Genomic DNA, 24,815 nt, shown 5'->3' on the forward strand with positions numbered 1-24,815 from the left:
ATACATCTCTTACCCTGGCTTGCAGATAGCATATGTGGTTCATGTTGCTTGCTTTTCTCCCTGTGCATAACATTGTGAAGTTAGTGGCTGTATTAGTTCGAATAAACGCCTTCTCATTTCATGTTAGCTAATTGCTTACTTTTTTTTAATATCTTTCAAAATATTTTTCTCAATTGTTTGAACATTTAATCTACAAACAGAAGGGTCAGAAAGGGCGTTTATTCTACTGTCTGCAAGTCAGGTAAGATTTTCTTCTTTGCCACTCAAAGACATACAGCTTTTCCAGGCAGCAAAAACATACACGCAGAAGAACGTGTTATTTTGAAATTAATTTTTGCTTGTTCAAGAAGAAATTTCCACAGTCTGAAGAAAGAACAGACAACGAACGATTTTCGTGTCAATCTTTAAAACAGAGCAAGGCGTTGCGTTTATTCGAACAAATATGGTGAGTGAATTACTTTTTTTTCCTGGGTGTGTGATGAAATCTGTTGCATGCCCATTTCTTATTTCAATATATTACTATTTCATTTTTTCAATCAGACAGCAAGCAGAATGTGGCATGTTGTAACCCCAGTCTCCTTCTCTTGCAGAGCAGCATCGCAAGGAGAACCTCGAGGGACCTGGAACCGTGGCAGTGCTGGCCTGCACCCAGAACCGTAAACCCACCTTCACACAGGGCCTCAAGTGTAGATCTGTCTTGGAGGGGGACCCTGCACTCTTCCAGTGCAAGCTGGTGGCATGTCCAGCACCGCACATGGCCTGGTTTCACAACAACCGGCCAGTCCACCAGGACTGCCGCAAGGTGATCCGCACTGAGAGTGAGGAGCACATGCACCATGCTAGCCTGGAGGTGCGGGATGTGCGGGAGCACGATGCTGGCAGCTACAGGGTATTTGCCATTAACAGTGCGGGCTCAGCTGAGTCCACTGCCTCTCTGCTTGTGGCACGCACCAGGGAGCAGCAGGGCTTGGGTTTTGAAGGGAAAGCAGAGTGGATGCGGGAGAGCTGGGAGTGTCTACTGCAGCAGCGACGAGAGGACCGGCTGCGGGTGGTGCTCCGTTGCACTGGCTCACCCTTCGACAAGGGGCAGGAGGCCCAGCAGTTGCTTGGGGACCTCTCCCCAGCCCGGGGCATGGTACGAACCATCTGTTTCCAGAGGCTGCCACTGGTGGGGCCTCATCGTCCAGGGCTGGCATGCAGTAGGGAGCACAGTGGCACAGTGGTGGATGCTGAGGAGCTGCTAGATGAGGAGACCCGTTGGAAGTTGCAGCGGCTGCGGGAGGCAAAGAGGGCAGTGCTGAAAAAGAAGCAGGAATCCTTTATGTCCATGCCCCGGGGGGCCCCTCCTGGGAAGCCCAGCCCAACTGAGGCGGCTGCCACAATGGATGGCTTGGAGCCCCTTGCAGTGCAGGTAGTGAAGGGGTACCACAGGCCCAAGGCCATGGGGCAGAGATGGCAGATGCTAGGTGGGCTCCTGGAGCCCTGCCCACCCCTCTTTGTCCAGGAGGTCAAGCCCCAGGAGGCTGTTGAGGGGCACAGATGCACCTTCTCCTGCCTCTTCCATGGCCGCCCACAGCCCACAGTCACCTGGTACAACAACACCAAGCCTGTGGGTTGCATCCGGGGCACAGCTGTTCACACTACAGAGTGCCGCTCTACACTGACTTTCCTGTCCCTGCTCCCACAGCACGGTGGCACTGTCACCTGCGTGATCTTCAACCCACTGGGCACAGTTAGCACGTCAGCTGCACTCCGTGTCAGGCGACGGATGCCAGCCTATGAAGACACAAAGAAGGAGGAGGAGGAGGAAGGGAAGAAAGCGGAGGAGGAGGAAGAGGAGGAGAAGGTGAAGGAGGAAGAAGAAGGGAAGAAAGAGAATAAGGAGGAGGAGGAGGAAAAGGTGAAGGAGGAAGAAGGGAAGAAAGAGAAGAAGGAGGAGGAGAAGATGGAGGAGGACGAAGAAGTCGGCCTGGCCTTCGCAGCAGAGCAGGGACTGCCAAGTGCAGTTCCAGACTCACACTTCTTGTCGCTGCCTGTGGAAATCAAAATCACTGCCCCCACTCCAACACCAGAACAAGACACAGAGAGGAGGGAGACCACGCGGCCCTCTCCAGACCAGGCTGCTTCCACTGTAAAGCACAAGTTCAAGTTTTCATTTGATGTGGGAAATGAACCACCCCAAATTGTGGCAGAAGCCCCAGCACACATTCATTGCCATGAAGGGGAGGCAGTGGTGTTGGAGTGTGCTGTGTCTGGGCAGCCCCCACCAGCTGTGGCGTGGTCCCTGAACGGCCAGAGCCTCTCTGCCAGCGAGAGGCTGAGGTTTGAGGAAGGCAAGAATGGCATGTACCGCTTACACATCCAAGGGGTCTCTGTTGTGGATGCTGGGCTGTATTGTTGTGTGGCCAAGAATGTGGCTGGAGCAGCGCAGACTGCCTCTGAGCTGACAGTGCAGCCCAGTGCACCCAGGTTGTATAGCAAGGATGGAGGCACTGAGGAACAGCCTGCCGTGGACCATGTTCTGCACCTTCAAGGCCTCAGCACACTTGGGAAGGATGAAGACAAACAGATCACATGCTCCAAGGAGGAGGAAGCCCACCTACCCTGGTCTCTGAGCCCGTCTCCGTCTCCTGGTGAGCAAGTGGAAGAGTGTGAGAAAACTCCTTGCTTCAAGGAGAGTGAGATGGAGGAAACAATGGTGCTGGATATCATGGAAGTTTATGCAAGGCGAGAAACAGGTTATACAGAAGAAAGTGTGAGGGATACAGATGGTATTTCTGAGATGGGACAGCACAAGGGAAAAGCTGTCTCTGAGGAACACAGCTTTGGAATTGATGCCACTGAGCTGCACCCAAGCATGTCCAGTGAAGAGCATGAACTGGTGGCCAAGGACTCAGGTCACTTTTCAGAGGAGTTGGAGGGTAAAGGAGACAAGGTGGTACCACATACAGATGCTCTGTCCTGGGATACCTTGAAGTCACCATTTATGGAAGTGAAAGGGCAAACACATGCCTCTGAGCAGTCTGCTCTGGCAAAGGAGTGTGAGGATTCACAATTTTTCATTCCTTTATCACCCGTGGTGCAAGAAAAGAGTGACACCCCTGCCAGGGAGGCAAGGTCTCCCGATGTGCCTCTTGTAGAAGAGCCAGCTGTGCTCCACCTGCAGGACAACATTGCAAGCATGCCCGCAAAGGAGCAATTTGGCTTTTATGACTTCTGTACAGAAGAGCAGCAGGAGGAACAGGCCAAGGAGCAAGACAGATCAGTTGATATTGAACAGGACATCAAGGTTGATGATCAGCTTTGTAAAGCAGAAATGATTGATGCTGGGGATGGTGCACACTGGGATATGCACAATGATGGACAAATGCTGCAAGAAATGGAATCTGATGCAGGCAACTCTTCTTTGGATCTAATCCTCACTTCTCCTGGCATAGAAAACTCAGGTCAGGATTTCACCGAGGAAGTTGAGGTTCACCTAGAAGAAGTGCATTTCAAAAAGGAGCTGGTGCCACCTGAGACTGATGAGACCAATATCACATTTGATCTAAAGAAGTTTGTGGAGCCTTTCCCAGCTGCAGAGACTGTGGACACAGAACAGACACAAACCCCCACAGCTCTAGAGAGTGTGGAGGTAGGCATGACTGGGCTTCTCTCCCCTGTGCACCAACATGATGTTCTTGTGGAAGAGATGTCTCTGAGTGAGGAGCTGCATCAGAGCTACAGGATGCAGCAGGAGGAGGCCGGTGCCCAGGAAGAGGCACAGCCAAGGGAAATCAGAAGGGCTGATTTGCAAATCGCTAATGGGGACCTTGGCAGCATCATGTTATCTGCTGAAGAGGGATCTTCTGCTGAAAAAATTAATGAGTCAGAGGTGAGTATCTGTGGGGAGAATTCACTTGAGGGACAAATTCATAGTTTTCTGATGGAGTCCACAGTAGATTTCCAAAGAGGAGTGCAGGAAACACATGTGTGGGAGAGTGGGGAGCAACTGGAGACCACAGACTCCCAGAGTGACAGCTTCATCATCGACTTGAAAAAAGCTGCACGTGAAAAGAAACCCGAGGCTGGGCATCAGGCTGAGGAGGAAGAAGGTTCTGGGATAGAAAAGATCTTTGAGACAGGAATGAGCAGCTGCACCTGTGAGTTAGAAAGCACAGATTCCTCTGAGGAGATGCTCAGGGACACCCAACAGGAACAAAACACAACCAAGAGCTTCTCTTTTGGGCAACTTTTACTTGGTTTAATAATGGATGATCCTGTGGCACAGAAAGAGCAAAGGAAGGAGTCTTGGAGTAAGAACAGGACTCCCACTGAGGAAGCCTCTGAGAATAGCTTGGATGGAGATGGACTGTGGGAGGATATTTCTGCAGGTCCAGAGCCCACTGCTGTTCAAGCCTCAGAGCTGGAGCCTGACTTGTCTCTGGCCAAGTATTTAAGGTCAACTGGGATGCAGAAAACTCTAGATCTCAAAGGGACAGTTCAGAAGGAGCAGCAAGAGACCATCACTTCACTGGAAGTGGAGGAGGTTACCTTCAGCACGGTTTACGACTATTACAACAACCAGCAGGAACTTGCCCGGCCCTTCTCTCCTGAGTCAGAAATGTCTATAGAGCTGGAGAGCAGGAGTGGAGAGGAGTCTCCTGATTCAGACCGCTTCTACACACCTCCCTCCTCAGTGGAGATCTTTGAAACTGCTTCGTCAGCATCCTACCACACACCACTCAGCACGCCTGAGCACTACTCCACACCATCTGAGGGCTCAGGATACAGCACACCACCCAATCGCTACTCCACACCGTCCGAGGGCTCAGGGTACAGTACGCCACCCGAGCGCTACTCCACACCATCCGAGGGCTCAGGGTACAGTATGCCACCCAATCGCTACTCCACACCGTCCGAGGGCTCAGGGTACAGTACGCCACCCGAGCGCTACTCCACACCATCCGAGGGCTCAGGGTACAGTACACCACCCGAGCGCTACTCCACACCATCCGAGGGCTCAGGGTACAGTACACCACCCGAACGCTACTCCACACCATCCGAGGGCTCAGGGTACAGTACGCCACCCGAGCGCTACTCCACACCATCTGAAGGCTCAGTGTACAGCACACCACCTGAGCACTACTCCACACCCTCCAAGGGTTCAAAATGCAACACACCCTCGGAACACTACTTCACACCCTTTGAGAGACCCTGCTCTGCATCAGGGGACAGCACACCACCAGAGCGCTACCGGACACCCACTGGGGAGTATATGGATGCCCTGGCCATGGTCCCCCTCTGTGAGAGAAGGCAGCAGCCTACAGACCAGCCACAGGCTGAGGTGTTTAGGACCCCCTGTGAAGCCCTGGAGCCATCAGGCAGGGAGATGCCACCTGCATTCCTCAAGGCATTAAGCAAGAGAAGGCTGTATGAGGGCAGCACGCTGAGCTTTGTGGCCGAGGTGGTGGGTGTGCCCAAGCCAGGTGTGAAGTGGTATCATAATAAATCTCTGTTGGAGCTGGATGAGAGGGTGCGGATAGAGAAGGACGGAGACAAATGCATGCTGGAGATCACTAATGTCCAGAAAGCCGATGGAGGACAGTATCTGTGCCATGCAGTGAACATTGTTGGGGAAGCTAAAAGTACCACAGAGGTGGAAGTTTTGTCTGAAGATGGACGGTCACTAGCACTGCCACCCCCTGTCACCCACCAGCATGTTATACACTTTGACCTGGAGCAAAACACATCTTCAAGGTCACCTTCACCACAGGAAATCCTCCTGGAAGTGGAGCTGGATGAAAACGAGGTGAAGGAGTTTGAGAAGCAGGTCAAAATCATAACCAGTCCTGAGTTTAGCCCAGATAAGAAGAGCGTGGTGGTTTCCCTGGATGTTCTTCCACTTGCCTTGTTGGAGCAAGCTGCAGGCTTGGCTGCAGAGGAGAATGAGGATGTAAAAATTGATTTCCAAGTAACTGAAATGCCTCCCTGCTTTGCCATGCCCTTTACAGATGTCAAGGTGACAGAAGGCTTGGAGGCAGTGTTTGAGTGTGTGGTAACAGGCACTCCTGTCCCAGTAGTGCAGTGGTTCAGAGGCGATACGTGTGTGACACCTGACACAGAGAAGTATGTTGTGAGTCAGAAGGAGGGACTTCACAGTCTGAAGGTCCAAAATGTAGGTCCTTCTGATGGTGGCTGGTATCACTGTCGGGCAATCAATAGGCTGGGAGAAGCAATGTGCAAAGGCTCCCTCGTAGTCGTGGCTCAGCGGGGAGCAAGTACCAAGGAGAGCAGCGAGACAGTCACGGGCAGTGAACCACACAGGCCCCAGAAGTGTGACTTGCTTTTGAGCAAGACTGTGAGCCTGGGTGACCAGTCAGAAATAGAGTTGGAGTTTGAGTTTGAGCCACACATAGACGACTCAGAGAAAGCGATCCGACTGCTTGCAGTGACTCAGCAAGAGCAGGAAGTGGAAGGGGAGAAGCGTGTCAACATTAGTTTTGATGTGTTTGCGGAGCCATCCCAAGAGGAACAGGATGAGTTTAGGGCAGAGGACTCAGAGAGCTGCAGCTTTGAGTTCCAGGTCACAGAAGCACCTCCCAAATTTCTGCGGCTCATTTCTGACTACAGTACATTTGTAGGTGCCTCAGCATGCTTCCAGTGTCTTGTGACTGGTTCCCCCCACCCAAGTGTCTGCTGGTACAAGGATGGGGTGTTGTTGGAAGGGGACAAGTACTGTGTGCAGGAAGAGCAGGGGGGCTCTCATAGCCTTACTATTGAAAACCTGATGCAACATGACAGTGGGCAGTACAAATGTATAGCTACTAACAGGGCAGGAACTGCCGAGACTTGTGCTGTGTTAACATTATACTAAATTTCCATAATTTATTTCAGAGTATCTTTTGAAACACTAAATGCTTTTATGTTGTTGTTCACTGCAGTTAAAAATGCAGCACTCATTTTAGGGGCATTGTTTTTCATCTCTTTAGGGATGAAAACCACTCTATGGGGGCATATTTCTGTCTCACTTAAGCTTACGTTCATTGGGGAATATTAGTGAGATTTAATCTGTGCATAGGTCTCGTGCACACTTTCTGCATCAAGGTATATTTCAGGCTCCTTACTCATTCTTGTGAAGATATTTTAATTGACACTCATTTATGAAGGACTTTTTTGTATAGTGTACATACTCTTGTGTGTCTGCAACATTATTGTTTTATGTAGGCTAGAAGTCACCTGAAAATGTAGAAACCACCTTTTTCTTGTAACCTAAAGATATGGAATAATAACTTACACTTGCTGTTTAGTTTGGATATAGTTCTGTGAAAGAACTCCTTAAATCGTTATTCCCCCTTCTCACAATGTTTGTCAGAACACGTGAGTCTTCACTGATTCAAATCCTGTGTTCACAGTTTCTATCACTGCAAAATTCTTACATCCATGGGCCTCATTCTACTGACTCATGCAATTAAATGACTTTTTTTTTTAAGTCAATGGAATTATGCTGTTGCAAAGAAAAGCAACACAATGGGAAGAAAATTAATGTTTTGCATTAGTAGAGACTGGACAGGATTTTTTTCTCTATTACCAAGTAATAAACATGAAAACATATTTTGTACTGTATCTTTAGAAGTTAAAGGGAAAGGAGAGGGAGCATAATAAATCAATGATGTAGCTGTAAATTCATTAAAATAATTTTGGTTGTCCCCATATTCTACTGTCATTCATAAAATATACATAGTAGTAAAAAAGTGAGAGATTTTTTTTATGCAGTATTCTTGTTTCTCATTAGAACTAAATGTCTACGTATTCCTTTTTTCTTTTTTTTTTTTTTAATTAGTAAGAGTCAAGTGTGCTATGTGTCAAGATGACCAGAAATAAGTAGAATACATTCAATTGTTATCTGTGGCATTTTCTCAGCAGAAGCGATTTTTACATTAATATTCTCAATGTGACTCTATGTATTTTTGAATTTAAAATAATGCTAATATTTAGGAGGACGAATCAGCAGTAGCTGACATAATTAAATCAGAACTAAATCTATCTTACATAAACAATGATAAATTGATTAAGAAAATATGTTAAAATGTGAAAGTTTTTAATTAATGTTTATCAGAAGTTAAATAATTCTCTAATGCATGTGCCAGCTTTCCAGTTACCTATATGGCAAGATGAAACTTAGAGTTCAACAACCCTAAGCAAAAATTATTTTTACTTTGATTACCTGTTCTTGAGGTTCTTCCAGTTATTTCCAAATTGCTGCCAGTTGCCTTGCAAACTGCTTTAAGGAACATGGTGATTTTGAGCATAAAAGAACTATTCTTATAGTACATTCAGTTATGTTCATACATGTTCTTATTTCTGAGTTTGATGTGTCCTCATGCTGAGGTCAGCATGCCTCAAAAACTCAATAATCTTTAAGACTATCCCATCACTCACCTGGGATAGTAATTTTTGATCAAAAGATTCACTATGCCTAATTTTGTTGCCCAATACAAACTTAAAGTCAGGATTGGCAAGTTCTAATGACCCAGTACATGGGGAAAATGACTGGAGTGGTTAGGCTAATACCAATGTGTCACTTCAGTTTCCCAGTCATGACCCCATGATAAATTTTTAAGATTTGTATGTTGTGAAAAGTCAGAGATAATTGTGATTTCTCATAGGTAACGGTGGTAGAAAAGAGAAGCATGAGTGTCTGACCCAGTGTTGTGCTGGGAAAGTATTGCTTCACGATGTGTCCTTAATCCATTCCTTGTGTAGATGTGTAGCACTGATTCATTAGACAGCAGAAATCCCTGAGGAAGTCGGCATGAATTGTCTGGTGTTATACGTCAGCTGTGACATGAGAGGTCTTTTAGGTTCAAAGCCAAAGAGGTCAGAGGCCCTCTGGTTAGGTCCTAAGCAATTATGATGTGTGTTTTATTTGCACGTAAATGAACCGAATTTTTTAGTAGAAATAGGCCCATAACTTGTTTTTGAAACCATAAGCCAAACAGGTCCAAGTTCATGTTCACATCTGAAATATATAGCCAAGCATCTTTATCTCTACCTGTGTAGTAGTGTTTGTGGTTTATGTAAGTTTAAAAGTCTTGTTTTAAGTTTCATACATTAGCCAGGAACACTATCATGCTTATGGAGAGATAAAGTCTCACCTAAGCTACAATGATATAAATATGGAGCAATTCTAGTTTTGAATAAACTTACTCTGGGGCAACTGGTATAGCTTGGAGCCATGATTGAACATCTGTCTTCAAAATTTTATGCTTTCATACGAATTACAAAAGTCACAATTTCATTGTCAGGTTTAATGTTGTCTTCATTTCTACAAATCAACTATCTTAAAAAAAGAATGAATTATGTTTGTCATCAATGTGTATTGAATGTTAATATATATGGTTAATTTGTGAAATAAATATGTAAATGATTTAAGTCCATCACTTCTTGTACTTTATTCATTTCACAGACATAGCTAAAATATGAAAAAGTATCTGTGTAGTTTTTCTGTCATAAATATCCAGGAACACACAAAAGTGCATTAATTTTTGCCACACTCCTGTATATAATGCATTCTCATGTGTGTTAGCATAGGTTCCATTCTGCAATTTTTATACTTCATTATGGGCCCGATTCTGACACCCATTCTCAAATTCAATAGCACATTGTATTTCTGGGGAAACTGCCCTACTGTTTTAACAAGACTGGTAGGTAATACTGAATGACTGATGTAATTTTTTTTTTGTACCTAAGCATGTCTTCTCTGCAGTTAATCAATGTACGTACTGTGCTATGTCATGTATATTATGGTATTTGTGGCAAGATTAATAATTACTAAAACCAATGAGAAAGAATTGAGTATGACATATTCTGTTCTTTATAGTTGTTATCGGAGTGCAGCAAAAATTAGTATTTCACAATAAATTTTGGAATTTAAGGCACTGTAATTGAGAGACTTACCACGGTTCACAATTAGAGTGCCTGGAGACACTTACCCACTCACAGTTCTTTTATTCATTTTTAACAACTCTCATATATTTACAGCATCAAATACTGTGGGCCTTAACTGAGCAAACTGGACTCAGTGAGGACAACAGGATTTGATTTCCAAATGTTTTCTTTGTGCCGTGTTTTTCACGGATGGCTTGTTCCATTCCTGGAAGTCTCGGATTTCACTGATGTTTCTAGTATCAAGCATCTGGAGAGAATGACATGTTCTCGACATCTGCTTCCTCTCATTTTTAAACCACCATTAGAACAAAGTGGTCCAACACATAAATGTCTAAATTTACAAAGGCAAGAAAAAGAAAAACCTTAAAGTGCTCTGTCCTCTTTTTCGCTGGTATTGTGGGAGTTTTAATATGCAACATTGTGACAGGGAGGAGTTTAAAAGCAGAGCTTTAAATCAATGATGTTAAATCAAGGGTGCAAACTCATGATTTTAGTAATAATGGTGTTGTAAGCATAAGGGTCTAGTGACAAAAACAGGATAAAAGTGGTAAGGAAGAGGTAATATCTTAGTGTGTTAGGCAAAAGATAGAGTTGAAAGAAATGAATGAACTGCACCAGAAGAAAGGTTGTGTGCTGAAAAGTTTGTGTTATTTTTCCAATCCTAATTCTGTCATTCTGCTTTTTCTTGGTGTTCTGAATTAAATCAGGGTCTTAAAACTGCTCTGCTGTACTTGTTTGTATGAGTGTGCATACAAATATGTATGGCACATACCACTTTAATTATATTTGTGAATGCACCAATGTTGTTTGACTGTTACTTGCACTGTACACCCTGGGGGTATGCCTAACCCATACTGTGATGTCAGGTTTAAAGAGACACCCATGTTGATCCAGATAGGAAGTTCATAAGTAACCTGACAGCACAGCATGTCTTGCTGTTTTCAGCAGGTGTGTATTTGACAGCAAGAGGACCTCATGTTCATTGTTAACTGTTGTATGGTATTGGAAAAGCCTCCACATATAAAAAATAGTTGCACTAACACTCTTTATTGCTATCTACAAGTGTTCACTTAAACATTCTAGTAAAACTAAACAATTTTTTTCCCCATACAGACATCACTAGCTCTCTTATTATGTCTTCCGAGGAAGGAAGAAGTGAAGGCTACAGCAGCAGCCTTCAGTTGCCTGATAGAAAGAAAACACTTGAATTTGAGCCTGAAAAACCAGTTTATTCCAGCAAAGCAAAGATGAAAAGGGAGGAGGGGGGCAGAGCCCCCGTTTTCCTCAAACAGGTCTCAGATATTGAAGTCTGGCAGGGAGACTTAGCTAGGCTCTCTGTTACTGTTACTGGCAGCCCTGCACCAAAAATCCAGTGGTTTTTCAACAGTATGAAGCTAACCCCATCCATGGACTGTAAGTTAGTGTTTGCAGGCAATGACCACATCCTCATCCTCCCATATGTGGATGTGCAGGATGAGGGTGAGTACATGTGCATGGCCAGCAATGTACATGGTGAGACCACATGCAGTGCCCACCTCCACGTGCGGCAGTGCATACCAGGGGTCCCTTGCTTTGCTAGGAAGCCGGACAATGTGCGGTGTGCACCAGGCTTCACCGCAATCTTTGAGTACACCGTGGCTGGGGAGCCATGCCCTGATGTGCAGTGGTTCAAGGGGAATGAGCGGCTCTCCTCCGATGCGCGTCATTCTGTTGCTCACCACCCTGATGGCTCGGGCTCCCTGACAGTGCGGGAGTGCATGGAGGAGGACACTGGGCTCTACACATGCAGGGCAGTTAGCACCCTGGGTGAGGCCACATGCTCTGCTAAGCTCCTTGTGCTCCCTGAGGAGCATGCTGTGTGCAGGCAGAGCCCGGCCTTGCAGCACTCTGCGGTGGCAGAGGACCAAAGCCCTCTCTCCTACGACGAGGCTGGTGAGCTTCCTGCCATGGAAGGAGCGCTCAGCCTTGAGGCCATGAGGGAGCCCCTGGCTCTCCTTCAGCTCCAGACAAGCCAGGAGGAGCATGTGCTGCCCAGGGAAGACATCTTGTCTAGCCTGCCACCAGCCTGCCTGGCTGCACAGAGTGTTGAAGAGATGCGCACCCATGTGGCCACAACACAAGAGAGCAGCAGGCTTCTGGCAGAACCACTGCAAACCCTACCTGCTGGCCCACAGGGTGTGGTGCCTGCAGCAGCGATGGAGACACAACTGCCGGGCTGCCTTGGGACTGTAGCTGCACAGATACTCTTGCCCAAAGAGCAAGTCATCCCCAAGGTGACAGAGCAAATGGCTGCTCTGAAGACAGAGGCTTCCCAAGCCCTTCTACAGGTGTCAAGCACCACTGAGAGCTCTGCCATAGATGGTGACCACATCCAGGTCCTTGAAGGCTTCCAGGTAATGCAAGGTAAGCTGAAATCTGAACCCAGATTTCCCTCTGAATTGGCCTTCACTGGGGGCCAGGCTGTCCCCCTGGAGAAGATTTCTCCCCTGGAAGCAGCAGAGGAAGATTTTGCTGCAAGAATCCATGAGGGACAGGCTGTGAGATTTCCCTTGCTGCTAGAAGAAAACCAGCCCCTGGAGGAGGAACATGTCATCGATCTTGCCAGCCCACTTAGGCAGTGTCCAAAGGCAGGGAGACAACCCCATGAAACAATGTACACTCACCAGCTCCAGCCAAGCCAAGTCCTCAACAAAGAGAGCCAGCTCACTGCTCAGGTTCCCAAGAGCTGTAACTTAGACATAAAGTCTCAAGTTAGAAATGCACTGAAAGCTGCAGTGGTAAGTGAGCAAAAGCTCTTGTTTTCAGAATGGTTGTCTGATAAGGAAAACATTGAAGTACAGACAATAAACATCACCAAGGAACAAAAACACAACCTATGCACCTATGTTGTGACCGCAGGAGGACTCAGTCCCGTAGAAATCCTGGTATCCTTGGGAGAAGTCTGCATTCAGACAGCTGACCAAAAAACAGTCTTGAAGGAGGCTTTCTATTCTCTTATTTGTGAAGAAAAACATCTCTTGACAGGTGAAAAATCCAAAGCATTGCCAGTCCATCCCAGGCCACTTCTCTTGGGAAAATCCTGTGATGAAACCTCTGAGCTAGAGCCCCAGCAGGCTGAGAGGACTATGGAGGCAGAAATACCACTGGAACTGCCTTTGTCTGCTCAAGTAATCAACACTGTGACTGGGCATGGTCAAATCAAGGATGTGGGTGCAGCCGCAGCCACTGCTGATGTAGCCTCTGCAGGTGTTCCCATTGAGACACACACAGAAATACTGAAAAGGAAGGAGAAAAGGGAAGAAATATCTGAGCAAAAGGACAGAGAGGGTCTGGAAACTAGAGCTGGGAAGCTAGACGATGAGCTGGGCAAAGAGAGTTATCCCATCATACACAGCAAACTGGTCGACACTGTTGTGGAGGAAGGGGAGAGTATCAGTCTGGTGTCTGTCATAACGAATGTCAGAAATGTGAACTGGTACTTTGAGGGTAAACTGGTGTCTTCAGGCAACAAATTCAAGTGTTTGCAAGATCAGGACACGTACACACTAGTAATAAGCAAAGTGTACGGGGAGATTCATCAAGGAGAGTACACCTGTGAGGCGCTGAATCAAGGTGGAAAAAGAGCAACAACAGCAAAACTCACAGTTGTTAAAAGAGGTTGGATTATGGTGATAAAATACTGCCTTTCTAATACACTGCTCTACTAATGAAACTGCCCTACTATGTGTCTGTATCTTTGGATACAGATACGATATTAATACCATCATGCCACTAATCAGAGGGCTCCCTTTCTCCCTGGATTTATGGTGTCTTTTTATCACATTGCAAAGTCTCTGACTTTCCTCACCCCAGTCTTTGGTCAGGAACTTTGTTGCTTCCTGTTCTCATCACACAAGCACAGTCAGGACAAAGCTGTATCTCAGACCCAACCACTTCTTCCTAGTGTTGCCTGTGAAGTGGATGTGCTCTTCCCACTTTTCTCGCTGCTGCACCCTCTCTCTCTCTTTAGAGTTATTGCACAGTTTTAGCACAATTTCTTGTTCACACCATAATTTCTCACAGCTCCAAGACAGTGTGGTATATGTTTGTATCACATTGTTATTGTGCGTTGCTATTGCACATTGTTTTTCCAATTTCACAACTGTGTTTCCTGATGTCATTATGCACTGTAACACTGTCTGTCCATTGAGCCTGGTACTGCTTTCATTTCTTACAGGTATTTTTTTCTTTTACAGTCACTTTATGTGGATTGCAAGTAAATCACCTTTTTTTTTTTTTTTTTTTTTTTAATCACTTCACTGTTACTTTCTAGAATGTCAGCAGACAGGGCTTTGAGTTACTCTCTGCTTCTGATTTCAGTTGCACCGATCCTGAGGAGAAGGCTCGAATCTCTGGAGGTGGCTGTAAATCACGTGGCCAAGTTTACCTGTGAGGTAGAGACTGCTCCCAACGTCAGGTTCCAGTGGTACAAAGCTGGCCGAGAGATATATGATGGGGACAAGTATTCCATTCGCACCTCCAACTACCTCTCCACACTGGAGATCACAAGGCCTCAGGTTGTTGACTGTGGAGAGTATAGCTGTAAGGCTTCCAACCAGCATGGCAGCGTAAGCTCTACAGCCCTTTTAACAGTAACTGGTAAGTACAGACTTCCAAGCACTTCTCCTTCTCCATAAAATATCTTTGGTGTATTGTAATGCTTTCACTGTTATACTTCCAAATGTTTATGATAGGGCTTTTGATTGCCATTGTTATACATAATCCATACCTAATTTTGGCAGGCACAAACATAGAGAAGGAATACTTTTTGAGAATGCTGCTTTTAGGTACTTTCTGTACCTAGAAAAGGGAATCAATCTGAAAAGTTTCAGAAGGGAAGAAAGAAGCGGGAAAGAGAGAGGGAGGAGCTAGATCATCAACAGAATGGGATTGATTTGTAAATACATTCTTGAAGAAGGTTTATTTAACTTCCAGACAACAAGAAAACATACACTTTTAAATATTCTTTCTTTGGTGTAATAATCACTGTGTGGTTATCCTAGCACCCTATGTTTATCCTGCAGCTATACTTGTGAGGCAGGCTATGCAGCTATGCATACCTCAACAACTGTGTGCCGTGGCCAGAGGGAAGCTCTATGTGATTGGGGAAATAGACCTTCTTAAACAACAAAAGAGACTTTAAAGCTGTTTCAATTTGCAAACTTTTTTGTCTATTGAGAGCTATAAAATTCTCTTTTTTTTTTCCTTTAAAAAAACCCCACCATCTTTTGGACTTTTAGTGTATGGTGATTTTTCTACTCTGATTTTTCTCTTTGTGGGAGGAGTCTTTATGTGGTCTTTGCTAAGTGCCAGATGCTAGACACTAAAGAAAGATGCACAAACTGTGAAAGATATGCAAACTTCTCCATCTTGAGGGAATGGTGCACAAACACGTCAGTCTTGGGGGAGGAAGTTCTGGCTTTTGGTTTATTTTCCTTTAGTCTGTACATTGCTCCAGAGATTCAAAATGCCTTCAAGCTCTGGAACAATACACAGATCCAAGAAGTACAAAACACCTCTTATCTCCTTTACTGCTGACTTCTTTTGCTTAAGAGTGTCCAGTGACAAACTAGTCCTTCTTGCTCTCTGTCCCTGGCAAATGTGGAGAAAGAGCATAAGATCTGGTCCTCACCTCTGGATAACATTGAACCCCTTTGTTTTGCAGAAGCATTTCCACCTACGTTTCTTACCAGACCTGAATCTATCACTACTTTTGTGGGCAAAAGTGCCAAGTTCCTGTGTACTGTTTCGGGCACTCCAGCCATCGACGTCGCCTGGCAAAAAGATGGCACAGCCATTTCATCTTCGGACCGCCACAAGATCTCCAAAGTGGAAAATAAACATGTGTTAGAAATTTCCCTTCTCACCACCAGTGACAGAGGGGTTTATACTTGCAAAGCTTCCAACAGGTTTGGGGCTGACATTTGCCAGGCTGAAATGGTCATTATAGACAAGCCCCACTTTATTAAAGTTTTGCAGTCAGTGCAGTCAGCAGTCAACAAAAAAATACATCTTGAATGTCAGGTAGATGAAGATAGGAAAGTAACAGTAGGGTGGACAAAGGATGGAAACAAAATCCCTCCAGGCAAGGATTATAAGATTTACTTTGAAGACAAAATAGCGTCGCTTGAAATTCCTCTGGCTAAGCTCAAGGATTCAGGCCATTACGTGTGCACTGCCTCAAACGAGGCAGGAAGCACCTCCTCTTCTGCCAGCGTCACAGTCAGAGGTAAGATAGTTCTACACCCCCTTTACCTTTGCTCTTCTTGGGTTTCCTGTTTCTTTTATTGCAGGCAAAAGACTTATTTGGGCTGAAATCACACTGTGAACTCTTCTCAGACCTGCCATCAGGTCCATTCACCTCTTGCTCGTTTCCCCTGCTGCCTCTGGTGCACTGTGTGTTGCTTCAATATTTCTTTCACCAGCCAGATCCAAGAATTGCTCCTGCATGCAGGGGGAGAGAGGGACGGAGAGGGCAAGAGAAACCACAAAAACTGCAGCTCAGCAAAGATTACGCTGATCTTTTATGAAGTCATGTTTTGTTCTTGCACTAGGAACCAATCTTTCAAAGCTTTGTATTTCAGCCTTCTTTCCTTTTCCCCTCTTCCTTTTCCCCTCTTCCTTTTCCCCTCTTCCTTTTCCCCTCTTCCTTTTCCCCTCTTCCTTTTCCCCTCTTCCTTTTCCCCTCTTCCTTTTCCCCTTTTCCTTTTCCCCTTTTCCTTTTCCCCTTTTCCTTTTCCCCTTTTCCTTTTCCCCTTTTCCTTTTCCCCTTTCTTCCCCCTTTCTTCCCACTTTCTTCCCCCTTTCTTCCCATTTTTAGAACCACCATCCTTTGTGAAGAAGGTCGATCCATCTTACTTACTGACCCCAGGTGACTCTGCACGCCTTCAATGCAAAATCAAAGGGTCTCCTGAAATCCAAGTTACTTGGTTCAAAAACAATAAGGAAATCCGTGAAAGCAACACACACAGGATGTCCTTTGTCAATTCTGTGGCTGTGTTAGATATTTTGGAAATGAAAGTTGATGACAGTGGGAGCTACTCATGTGAAGCTGTAAATGAGGTTGGAAGTGACAGCTGCACCACCGAAATAGTTGTCAAAGGTCTGTTCTTCTTGCTGCTGTCAGTTCATTCTTAAGAAAAACCTTCCCTTCCTTTTTTTTTTTTGCATGGGTGACTAATTCTTTCTCGCTGCTTTTATAGAGCCTCCATCTTTCATCCGAACACTTGAACCAGCAGAGGTAGTGAAGGGAATAAACACCGTTCTTCAGTGTGAGGTTGCTGGCACTGGACCATTTGAGATTAGCTGGTACAAAGACAAGAAACAGATTCGCAGTAGTAAAAAATACAGGTTGTCCTCTCAGAAAGCTGTTATTTCTCTGGAGGTGTCTTCATTTAATAGTGCGGATGTCGGTGAATACGAGTGTGTGATAGCTAATGAAGTCGGGAAGTGCATATGCAGTGCAACATACATCTTGAAAGGTCAGTGGGAAAGAGAAAACTCCACTTACTGAAGGGATTGGCAAGAACCTCTCATTTCTTAAAATGTCTTTTCTTTGGATTTGTGGGTGGCTAGGGAGGGTGGGGAGGGAGAGTATCTTCTTCTCTTAAAATTCTGTGTATATCTTAACTCTTATCTGGCGTCAAACCTGTGAATTTGAAGGGTGGTGAGCTTAAAGGCCCATGCATTATCTCACAGCTGGGGAATGCAGCTCTTCTTGCCTGCTCTTCAGCTGAATTGTGCCATGAACTGCATATACTGTCTCATAAAACTGTCTTTAAGCAGCAGATTTCATGGGATGATGTGGTGGCAGATGAATATTTCTTCTTGTCTCTTTTCTTCGAACTAGAACCACCGTCTTTTGTTAAGAAAATCGAAAATGTGACAGCTCTGGCTGGAGATAGTATTACATTACAGGCTGTGGTGAAAGGGTCAGAGCCTATTTCTGTGATGTGGATGAAGGGCAAAGACGTTATTCAAGATGATAACAAAGTGAGAGTGACATTTGAACATGGTTTAGCAACACTGCAAATTACTGGTGTCCAGCTGAGCTCTGGTGGCAAATACACATGTGTGGCTGAGAATGATGCAGGAAGTCAGTCCTGCTTTGGTGAACTAGCAGTGAAAGGTCAGTGGAGTAGTCCTGTGATCCCCATATTGTCTCCCACCTGAGAGGAATAGCAATTTCCTTTTGTCCTTAACACCAGTTGTTTAATTCTGTTGTAGAACCTGCCAAAATCATTGAAAAATCCGAAATCATCCAGGTAACAGCAGGGGAACCGGCCATTTTGGAGTACACTGTCACAGGCACTCCAGAGCTAAAAATCAAATGGTTCAAAGATGGAAGGCCACTACCTGCCAGCAAAAAGTATAGGATCAGCTTTAAAAATAATATTGCCCAGCTCAAGTTTTATGCTACTGAAATGCAGGACAGTGGCGAGTACACCTTTGAAATATCCAATGATGTGGGCATCAGCTCTTATACTACCAGCTTCACTGTGCTAGGTTGGTACTGACTCTTTGCAAAGACCCCTGCTACTCTGCTCTGAGCCCAACAGAGCCAGAAGAAGAACGGCATGCCTGTTTTTTTCATGTGTTGATTTCTTTCATTTTTTTCACTCTCAACAGATCGCACTCTCCCTCCCTTCTTTACTAAACCACTGAAGAATATTGACAGCATCATTAGCACCTCGTGCCGCCTAGACTGCAAAATTTCAGGCTCTCTTCCAATGACCATCTCTTGGTTTAAGCAGGACACTGAGATCACTTCAAGTGCCAAGTACGCAGTACACTTTGCAGAAGGCTCTGCATCTTTGGAAATAAAACACCTAGATGCAAGTGACGCTGGGGTCTACATTTGCAGAGCCACAAACTCTGCTGGTAGCAAAGACAGCAGTAGCACTTTGTTTATAAAAGGTTTGGCAACTTGTTTCACATTTCTTGGAGTTTTACATTTCATGTGATAATACTTTTCTTCTCCAAAGTGCAGGCCATGTGTCTTACTCTTGACAATTGTTTCCTTTCAATGCAATCTAGAGCCACCCAGCTTCACTGTAGAACCAAAGTCCCAAGATGTACTGCCTGCATCAACCGTACGTTTCAAAGGCACATTTAAAGGCACAACACCGCTGACAGTGAAATGGTTTAAAGGTGATACTGAGCTGGTGACAGGAGGAGCCTGCTACATTATGACAGAAGCATTAGCAAGTTACTTGGAGCTTTACGCGGTCAAACCAACAGACTCAGGAAAATACACCTGCAAAGTCTCCAATGTAGCTGGTTCAGTAACATGCAGTGCAAACTTGTTTGTAAAAGGTTTGCATTCTTACTCACTTTTAAACTTTCAGCTGCTGGATTCACCCGGTGGCGCTCTTTCCTGCCTTCTTTGTGCTGAACACTCTTCTTAAATCTACAGAACCTGCTGCCTTCAAGGAGAAGCTAGAGCCAACGCATCTGGTAAAGAAAGGTGGATATGCTGAGCTGGCTTGTGAAGTCACTGGTACTCCTGAGATTAAAATCACATGGTTCAAGGATGACAGAGAGATAAAAGAGAGTGTCAAATACAGGATGTCTTTTGCAAAATCCTCGGCAAGACTCCGTCTTATAGAGGTTGAGACTGAAGACAGTGGGGAATATATTTGCGAGGCAAAAAATGATGCTGGAAAAGATATTTGTAGTAGCATTGTTACAATCAAAGGTGCGTGTGTGATGTTCAGCCACCCAGTTTGCCTCTTTAAACTCAGTGCAAGTTTTACAGGCTTCAGAAGTATGATTAATACAAAATGCACTCTCTCTTTTGCACTGTAGAGTCACCTTATTTTAGCAAGGAGTTTCAATCCATGGAAGTCTTGAAGGATTCTGATGTGGTTTTGGAGTGCAAGGTGCTTGGCACACCTCCCTTTGAAGTGTTTTGGGTGAAAGACGATAAACCCGTGCGGAGCAGTAAGAAGCACAGAATAAGCATTGAGAAATCTTTGATTAGCCTCCACATTTTCAGATTTGATGCTTCTGATGTTGGCGAGTATCAGTGTAGAGTAACAAACGATGTTGGGAGCTGCCTCTGCAGTTCGGAGGTGACACTGAAAGGTTAGTGCAAGGTGCAGAAAGTCACTAGCATGCTCTTAAACGAGTGTGGTTTCCATGCCATACTGTCATGCACCAGACCCATACTTACATAGCCACTTTCTTCCCGCAGAGCCCCCACAGTTTTTGAAGAGGATAGAAAACATTAGTTCTCTTCGAGGGGGCACAGTCGTGTTTCAGGCTGCTATTAAAGGCTCCTTGCCCATCACTGTGTCCTGGCTGAAAGACAATGATGAAGTGATTGAAGACAACAATATCAAAATGACCTTTGTGAACAATGTTGCCACTCTTCTGGTGAGGTCTATTGAACTGAAACATGATGGGAAGTATTTCTGTCAGGCTAAAAATGAGGCGGGAATTCAGAGGTGTTCTGCTCTGCTGACTGTCAAAGGTTGGTCCTAATCTGAGGGCTTACTGTGATCTCAGACAGTTCCCTTGTGATTTTTACAGATGCCCTTAACACTCTATCTCCTTGTTTACAACAGAACCTGCTACAATCATGGACAAGGCCGTGTCAATAGATGTGACTGAGGGAGACCCAGCAACCTTGCAGTGCAAATTTTCAGGAACTAAAGATATTACAGCCAAATGGTCCAAAGATGGCAAGGAACTGACATTAGGCCCAAAATATAAGATCAGTGTTACAGATACTGTCTCAGTCCTAAAGGTGCTTCATGCAGAAAAGAAAGATAGTGGGGAATACACTTTTGAGGTTCATAATGACGTTGGGAGCAGTAGCTGTTCTGCCAGCATTAACGTCCTAGGTGTGTATGGGCTCTCTTTTATCATTGTTTTTACATACAAAATCTTTTCTCCTGAGCTGACATATGCCACAATCAAGGTTGAATTTCATACTTTGTCTTTTTACTGTCTTGGATAGATCTCATTATACCACCTAAATTCACCAAAAAGCTCAAGAAAATGGACAGCATTAAGGGGTCTTTTGTCCACCTGGAGTGCATAGTGTCTGGTTCACATCCTATAAGTATCCAGTGGTACAAGGACAGCCAAGAAATAACAGCAAGCGAAAAGCACAAATACTCTTTCCATGACAATACTGCATTTCTAGAAATCAATAAACTGGAAGGCACAGACAGTGGCTCTTACACCTGTGAAGCAACAAATAAGGCAGGAAGCAACCAATGCAGTGGGTTCTTAACAGTCAAAGGTTTGAGCTCCTTCTTTGTCTCGTGTTAGAATTTTGGAATTCCCCTGACTCAGAGTAATCCTCTTTCTTCCTTTTTACATGTTATAGAACCGCCATATTTTGTGGAAAAACCCCAGTCCCAAGAGGTTGTGCCCAATGCTAGGGTTCAGTTCAAAGCACTGGTGAAAGGCTCTACTCCTCTGCAGATAAAGTGGTTTAAAGACAGCCAGGAGCTCCTCTCTGGAGCCAATCGATCTGTCTGGAAGGACGACACCTGTAGTGTGCTGGAGCTCTTCTCAGCTAGGACATCTGACTCCGGGAACTACACCTGTCAGATAAGCAATGATGTGGGGACTGCAACTTGCAAAGCAGCTCTGTTTGTAAAAGGTGTGCAATGCAATGTTCTTCTCATCTTTGTGGTTCTGATTTTTCTCTGCGATTTGGGGGGAGGGGGTAGGAAACCCTTATATTTCTTTAAACCACCTTGAATATTGAAAAGGCTCACCTTTTCTGTCTATCTTCTAGAGCCCCCCAGATTTATTCAAATGCCAACTTCTGTAGTAGCTTTGCGTGAAGGACAGTCCACGACTTTCGAGTGCCAGGTAGTAGGCACGCCAGAGATCCACATCACATGGTACCTGGATGGGAATGAAGTGACTGACCAAGCTAAGTACGGCATCTCCTTCATAGACGGTTTAGCCACTTTGAAAGTCACTCAAGCCAGAGTTTCAGATAGTGGGATTTATGTTTGTGAAGCCCACAACGATGCAGGTAGTGAGAGCTGCAGCATCGAGCTGAAAGTAAAAGGTTGGTTTTGCACATCTTGTCGTCATCCAGCTGTGCCACATAGCTGGGGTGACAGAGTAGGGGAGTCTTCTTCTCCCCTCAAAACCGTTCAAGGTTACTATCTACTTTCCCTTCATTCCTCTTTGTAGAGCCTCCAACGTTTGTTCGGGAGTTGAGACCCACCGAGGTAGTAAAGGGTTTGGAGGCCACACTCGAGTGTGAGGTGACTGGTACTCCTCCATTTGAAGTGAAGTGGCTGAAGAACAATAAGGAGATGTTCAGCAGCAAGAAATATGCCATGTCCACCAAAGAATCAGTATTTACTCTTAATGTGACTAACTGTGATGTCTCAGATATTGGTGAATATCAGTGTATTATATCAAATGAAGGTGGGAGCTGTTCTTGCAGCACAAGGCTCAGCTTGAAAGGTCAGTCATCTAGGAAGCATACCCCAAACGTTACATCCCCTAGCTAAACTGTAGTGACTAGGATGACTTTAAATGATCTCTCTTTCCCCTTTACATGATTTCTCTTCCAAACAACAAAAAAAAACACCCTCACACCACAGAACCACCGTCCTTTGTCAAGAAGCTGGAGAACATCACTAGCATTTTGAAAGGTACTGCATTCTTCCAGTGCATCGTAGCAGGCGCTCAACCCTTATCCGTATCATGGATAAAAGATGAGAAAATACTAGAAGACGATGAGCATCACCATATCACCTTTGAGAACAGCGTGGCCACACTGAAACTTACCAATGTTGACCTCAGCCACAGAGGAAGATACACCTGCCAGGCAAAGAATGAGTCTGGCATGGAGAAGTGCTTTGCTTTGCTTTTTGTACAAGGTGTGTACAAGGTGTGACCCTTCAAGCTTATCCTCGATAAGTACTTGGAAAGTCAATCCCCTATCTGTGTAGCTAACTTCAATTTTTATACACTTTATACTTCAGAGCCTGCACGGATCATAGAAAAGGCTAAATCACTTAAAGTCACTGAAAGAGATCCTGTGACTTTGGAGTGTACTGTGGCTGGGACACCAGAGCTTCGAATAAGATGGTACAAAGACGGGAAACAGCTCCTGCCCAGTAGATACTACACAATGAGCTTTGAAAACAATGTGGCTAGTTTCAGGATTGAACCTGTATCAAAGGAAGATAGTGGTACATACAGTTTTAAGGTTGAAAATGACTTCGGAAGTAGCACCTGTGAAGCCGTTCTGGCTGTGCTAGGTTTGTATTGTCGTTTGGCAAATTCGCCAGTCCAGCAGGGAGGGAATGAAAAAATAATAATCTCTGTGAAAGATAGGCAAGAAAGTAACCAGTGTGTTTTTGCCATTTTTTGTGTTGGGCAGATCAATCAATTCCTCCTGCATTTATCAAAAAGCTAATCAAAAAGGATACTGTTCTGGGATCTTCTATCCAAATGGAGTGCAAAGTTTCTGGGTCACTCCCCATTACTGCAAAATGGTTTAAGGATGGAAAAGAGATAACTGACAGTGCAAAATATAGAAGCCTGTGCCATGAGAATACTGTGTCACTCGAGATTGCTAATCTAGAGCTGGCAGACAGTGCAAATTACACATGCAGTGTCTCCAATGTTGCTGGGAACGATTCTTGCAGTGCTGTCCTGACTGTGAAAGGTTTGAAACTCTTCTATTACTTCTTATTTGTGATAGATGCTGGGAAAATGCCTTAAATCTTATGCTAACATATCACTCTTATACCTCTTAATATTATTGCTGAAAACTTGGTCTCCATGCTTACCTCACTAATTTTCTTCATTCTTAGACATTTCTGATGTAACTGAATATTTCTTTTTCTTAAAAACTGCAGAGCCACCAAGCTTCTTAGTAAAACCTGAAAGCCAACAAGCCATCCCAGATTCCACAGTGGAGTTTAAGGCCACACTAAAAGGAACACCGCCCTTTACAGTAAAGTGGTTCAAAGAAGACTTAGAACTTGTATCTGGTCCAACTTGTTTCATTGGGATTGAAGGGTCAACTGGGTTCTTAACCCTCTATTCGGTGGATACTTCTAGGAGTGGGCACTACACTTGCCACGTTTCAAATGACGTTGGCAGTGACTCTTGCACTACAAGATTGATGGTAACAGGTGTGCACTCTTGTTGTGTTGCAGTCTTTTTGTCTATTTCTTTTCTTTCTTTTTTGCCCAGCCCACCACAGTGATATTTGATACACTGCCAAGTGAATTCCCTACCCTGTGTTTGCAACCCACAGTTGTTTGGCTCTTTTCCCTCATCTTTTCTTTCCAGTATTAATTAAGATGTTTCTGATCCCACCTTTCTGGTTTTTTAGAACCACCCAAGTTTGCTAAGAAGCTAGAGGCGGCAAAAGTAGTTAAGCAGGGTGACTCAGCCCGGCTTGAGTGCAAAGTAAGTGGATCTCCAGAGATGAAAGTAGTGTGGTTCAGAAATGACCATGAAATTGTTGCCAGTGAAAAATTCCGGACATCATTCATTGACTCTGTGGCTGTGCTTGAAATTAATCATCTCAGTACTGATGAGAGTGGTGACTACATCTGTGAAGCTATCAACCCTGCCGGCAAGGCCAGCTGTAGCACGAAAGTCACAGTGAAAGGTTAGCTGTCTTCTTGTTCTCTGACTACATCCTATTTTTCCCTGATGATTTTATCCCTTGGAAATCCACAGGCACATGAGATTAATTTCTTATTTTGGGACTGTCTTTTTCTTCATGTCATGTTTGTTTCTTGATACCTCCTCACCCCCTCTGCCAGGGCCTGAACAAGAGAGATGTTGTTCTTAATGCAGATGAGTCCTAAGCTAGGTGTTTCCCAGTTCTATGATTGTCA

The 24,815-nt window shown here is 44.8% G+C and overlaps 2 protein-coding genes across 2 annotated transcripts in view; both read left to right on the top strand.

Annotated features, from left to right (window-relative positions):
- LOC137667504 (titin-like) overlaps positions 1-24,815 on the top strand; it is a 245,020-nt gene that overhangs the window by 41,919 nt on the left and 178,286 nt on the right. Inside the window, 22 exon segments of the mRNA XM_068408322.1 lie at positions 11,044-13,587; positions 14,290-14,568; positions 15,635-16,198; positions 16,790-17,071; positions 17,172-17,450; positions 17,819-18,097; positions 18,196-18,474; positions 18,598-18,885; positions 19,006-19,284; positions 19,385-19,666; positions 19,777-20,055; positions 20,165-20,443; positions 20,538-20,816; positions 20,933-21,220; positions 21,308-21,586; positions 21,725-22,006; positions 22,135-22,413; positions 22,554-22,832; positions 22,938-23,216; positions 23,339-23,626; positions 23,820-24,098; positions 24,302-24,583. Of these exon segments, the coding sequence (XP_068264423.1) occupies positions 11,044-13,587; positions 14,290-14,568; positions 15,635-16,198; positions 16,790-17,071; positions 17,172-17,450; positions 17,819-18,097; positions 18,196-18,474; positions 18,598-18,885; positions 19,006-19,284; positions 19,385-19,666; positions 19,777-20,055; positions 20,165-20,443; positions 20,538-20,816; positions 20,933-21,220; positions 21,308-21,586; positions 21,725-22,006; positions 22,135-22,413; positions 22,554-22,832; positions 22,938-23,216; positions 23,339-23,626; positions 23,820-24,098; positions 24,302-24,583 (8,727 nt within the window).
- On the top strand, positions 356-9,419 carry LOC137667503 (muscle M-line assembly protein unc-89-like). Its single transcript, XM_068408321.1, has 2 exons — positions 356-445; positions 596-9,419. The coding sequence occupies exons 1-2, from the start codon at positions 443-445 to the stop codon at positions 6,854-6,856; spliced, it is 6,264 nt and encodes a 2,087-aa protein (XP_068264422.1). The 5' UTR covers positions 356-442; the 3' UTR covers positions 6,857-9,419.

Source organism: Nyctibius grandis, chromosome 9 (genome assembly GCF_013368605.1).
Source record: "Nyctibius grandis isolate bNycGra1 chromosome 9, bNycGra1.pri, whole genome shotgun sequence".
NCBI classification, from domain to species: Eukaryota; Metazoa; Chordata; class Aves; order Nyctibiiformes; family Nyctibiidae; genus Nyctibius; species Nyctibius grandis.